This window comes from Lactuca virosa, chromosome 4, assembly GCF_052849685.1.
Source record: "Lactuca virosa cultivar CGN04683 chromosome 4, Lactuca_virosa_CGN04683_v6, whole genome shotgun sequence".
NCBI classification, from domain to species: domain Eukaryota; kingdom Viridiplantae; phylum Streptophyta; class Magnoliopsida; order Asterales; family Asteraceae; genus Lactuca; species Lactuca virosa.
In genome coordinates, this window is record NC_136429.1 from 326476948 (window position 1) to 326480975 (window position 4028).

The window sequence follows — 4028 nt, forward strand, 5'->3', positions numbered from 1 at the left end:
AAGGAAAGAAAAAAGCCGTCCATAATTGTAGGCGAAGAAGAAGTTAGGCGCCCCACATGTAACTCACCGTCCATTCTCATTTTCAATTTCACACTTATATTACTATTCATAGTCAAACTATGAATAGTAAATGATAAGTTACAGAAATAACCCCTGAACTATTTGTCACTTGCTAATTTTGGAGGCAACTTTTCCACACTGAGTATGTGTGATCAAAGGGCAAGAATGTTGCAAGATCAATTTAGGGTTAGTGTAAATCATGTACATGCTCTGGGTGTTCTGGTGTCGACTTTTCATTATTACACGAACCCATCAGTAATCGATCAGGTTTGAACATTATTAATGTGTGTTTGTTTATCTTTTTTCTTCTTTTTGTGATTGAATTTGTTGTTTTTTCGAATCCAGGAAACATTTGCAGAATACACAGCAAGAACAGCATTCGAGCGACCTTTGTTGAGTGGAGTTGCATATGCACAAAGGGTAATGAATTACGAGAGAGAAGACCTTCAGAGACAACATGATGGGACCATAAGAACAATGACGAAAGAGCCCTCCCCATTTCATGACGAATATGCCCCTGTAATTTTCGCTCAAGAAACAGTTTCCTATCTTAAATTGGTAGATATGATGTCTGGCGAGGTATGTTTTTTTATACTTATTTTAATAATTATATTTCATAATTGTTTGTTATATGGGTATAAAAATATAAAATATATACCCTTCGAAGTTAAATTTAAGAAACTCGAATTTGATGATAGGAGGACAAAGAGAACATATTGAGGGCTAGACCAACTGGGAAATACGTGCTCACAAGCCCTTTCAAGCTTCTGGGTTCTAATCATCTAGGGGTAGTTTTGACATTTCCTGTGTACAAATCAAAGCTTCCACCAAATGCATCTGTTCAAGAACGCATCGCAGCTATTGCCGGGTAAAATTCGGGTTATTTTTTTTTTCCCATTAACAAGTTCCGGTAAGGTGACCATTTTACCCTTACAATCCTTATTCACAAATATGCATCAATTTTAATAATATTTATCCGTTTTAACGTGAGCGCAATTAAAAAAAAGGGCAAATAGGAAAAGGGTTAGTGACGGAATACAATAAACAAAGTTTTTTTTTTTTTTGACTTAATCCGTTAAGTCATTCGGTCCTGACTAAGTAAAAAAAACAGCCATATATACTTGCCAGATTAAGTGCTTAACGCATTGAGTTAAAAAGAAATAAAGCTGACTTATGTTTTTTTGTTAGCGTCCCACATTGGTTAGAAATACGGTGCAATTTGTATATGTTGGAGTCTATCCTCTTTTTTAGTGCTTTTTTGGAGAGAAAATCATATATCTATAATTTTTTTTTTTTTTTTTTGGGATAAACATAAACAGATATCTTGGTGCAGATTTTGATGTTCAGTCACCATTAGAAAATTTACTTTTGTATTTGTTTGTTGTTTTTTCTTTGTGTGGTGCAGGAAGTGGAACAAGAACTGAATACATGGGAAGGTTGTGGGTTACATCTTTCTTTAAACGAAATCTTTATAGCTTTGCAGGCAGTGACAGTTTTACCTGATTCAATGGCAATCTCAGCCAGGTAAAAAATTTGATCTTTTAAACATTTATAATAAATCAATTAAGGAGCATACAGTTAATGAAGTAATGAACATATTAGGAAAAAAATGGCGATTTGGATTTCGCTGCAATAGTTCTAGCTCAGGCTTGATGTGTGTTGGGTAAGAAAACTCTTATTCTAAGAATTAACCATATGTCGAGTATGTACGATGTTCTATTGCTGACCTTTTTTTTTAGAAATACTTATGACGTCTTGCGTTTATTATTTATACAACAAATTTTGGTTGAAAACCTTTTTTTGTAGATTACCTGGAGGATGTATTTGAGAATTTCAAAAATGCTAAAACTGTCTCGCACAGTACATACATAGATTTATGCGTCCAGTTCTTTCTAATTATTTTTTGTTTCTTACCATTTCATATAATATAACATGTCGAATACCTTACGTGTACGTTGACTTGGACAACTTTTGTGATGCGTTGATCTCCATTAAACAAGACCACAACTACTCATGGCTGATAAGTGAACAAAACCACACTCTTGAGAATATGCAGCTTACCCTGCTCCATGGCTCTATCTTTTATGAATAATTTGTGATGAGTCATTGGTCTATCTTTTTCTCGGTGGAGAAGAACACCATGACACCTGCGATGGAACCCTTAGCAGTTTGTTTGCAGTTGTCCAAATAATATCATTTTTATTTTTGGAACCCTTAGCAGTTTGTTTACAGTTGTTCAAATAATATCATTTTTACTAAAATAGACTATTGGATGCATGATTTATTAAAATTTGTTCCTTATGATGCAAATTTTGTAATGGTTAGTGGGGTTTAATACTTTTGTGTTTACTAAAATAGACAAGGGAAAACTAATATAGTTTATGTTTATTTCTGTCAAATGTACAATATTTTTCCCCTCGGTTCTGTAAAAGGCCCCAAATCGAATTCGTGGCTGTTATTGATTTGGGGCCTTCGATTCTACAAGTGCTTTTCTCTATTTCACCATAAATGATTCAAAATTAAAATAGGTCGATTTGAATTCGATTCATTCAAGCATTAGAAAATAAATTCAGTTGTTTAGTTATTCAAGATTAATAAATTCAAATATTTTAGTAAACAAATAATACTAAGTCAATAAAAAAAATATTTTTCCCGCTCAATATTTTTCCGTTCTTTCTTATATTCTCATTGCAGCTAACAGTTTGCAATTTTAGAGAAAAATATCAAATCTTTCTTTTGCTACATATATACAACTGCATCTTTTAGCCCGAATGGTTACGAAAGCACTAACATGGAGCCAAAATCAATCGTAGATCGAAGATGGCGAAGAGCTGTATTCAAAATCTTTCTTTTGCTACATATATACAACTGCATCTTTTAGCCCAAATGGTTACGAAAGCACTAACATGGAGCCAAAATCAATCGTAGATCGAAGATGGTGAAGAGCTGTATTCAAAATCAGTGGCTCTGCAGTTCCATCCCATCAACCAAAGGATAAACCCATGAAGTATATATTTCGATAAATAGCTTATCCGACAACAAAAAAATTATCCATGACGAAACAATATTACTACCCATAACAATACTCAAACTATAAACAAATAATTGATCAAATAACATTTACAAAGAACAAACAACGGAAAAAATTATCGCATCCGACCCCCGCAACGTGGGGGTTCCCCACCTAGTTATTATATTAAAGTTTATCATCTTTATACAATATATAAAATGATTAAAGATAATGAAAATCACCATTATAGTTTTAGGCTTTATTCACTACTACAAAAAGGTTCATAAGACCCGCTTCATAGGACCCGGTTGATGAAATAAACGGGTTATATCATGTAAAAACCGGGTTTTATAATGGGAAAGATTATATGACCCGTCTGAAGGTAAGGAACCGGGCCATATGTACTCCTTAAATAACCCGGATTCTAGAGAAACAAACGGGACTTTTAATTTTACAGTAATATGTTCCGGTTTATAGAATACAACCGAGTTTTATGAGTAGGCGCCACAAATTATGAAAGGATTATAGGACCCACTTTCTAACGACCAATTTTTTTGACATATGAGTTATGGAAACATCATAGTTATAGGTCTAATTGTGTATTCAAGCCAATAAAGTTGATAGATATACCGTGAACCTCAAAGCTAATTTCAAATAATAACTAGATGCTCAAACTCGACCTAGCCTTAATTATTTTAGTTAAAACTTGTTAAAGAAATCATTAGTTTCAAGCTTGGATCCATTATGTATTAACAAATGCAAAAATGTACTTTTTCAGAGAGAAGCAAAATAAGAATACTTTTAAAATTTATTTAAAAAAAAAATAATTGAAATAGACTTAAATTCAAAATCATTTAAATGAAAACTACCATGAATATGCACTTTAGCCGATAACATTAACATGTAAATACTAAGAACCCTGAGCCCACAAAATCAACATCAACTTTGTTCTTGAAGT

At 32.9% G+C, this 4028-nt stretch overlaps 1 protein-coding gene across 2 annotated transcripts; it reads left to right on the forward strand.

The window, feature by feature from the left end:
* The first annotated feature begins 216 nt into the window (after nucleotides 1-216).
* LOC145168913 (histidine kinase CRE1-like) lies at nucleotides 217-1763 on the forward strand. Of its 2 annotated transcripts, XR_013742172.1 has the most exons (4): nucleotides 217-327; nucleotides 406-639; nucleotides 759-1584; nucleotides 1663-1763. XR_013742172.1 is itself a non-coding variant. In XM_079087562.1 (3 exons), exons 1-3 carry the CDS (start codon nucleotides 226-228, stop codon nucleotides 930-932), a joined length of 510 nt encoding a protein of 169 aa, XP_078943688.1. In that variant the 5' UTR covers nucleotides 217-225; the 3' UTR covers nucleotides 933-1630. The 2 variants fall into 2 exon arrangements, 1 of the variants encoding a protein (XP_078943688.1); XM_079087562.1 differs by lacking the exon at nucleotides 1663-1763 and having other exon boundaries at nucleotides 759-1630.
* The last annotated feature ends 2265 nt before the right edge of the window (nucleotides 1764-4028 follow it).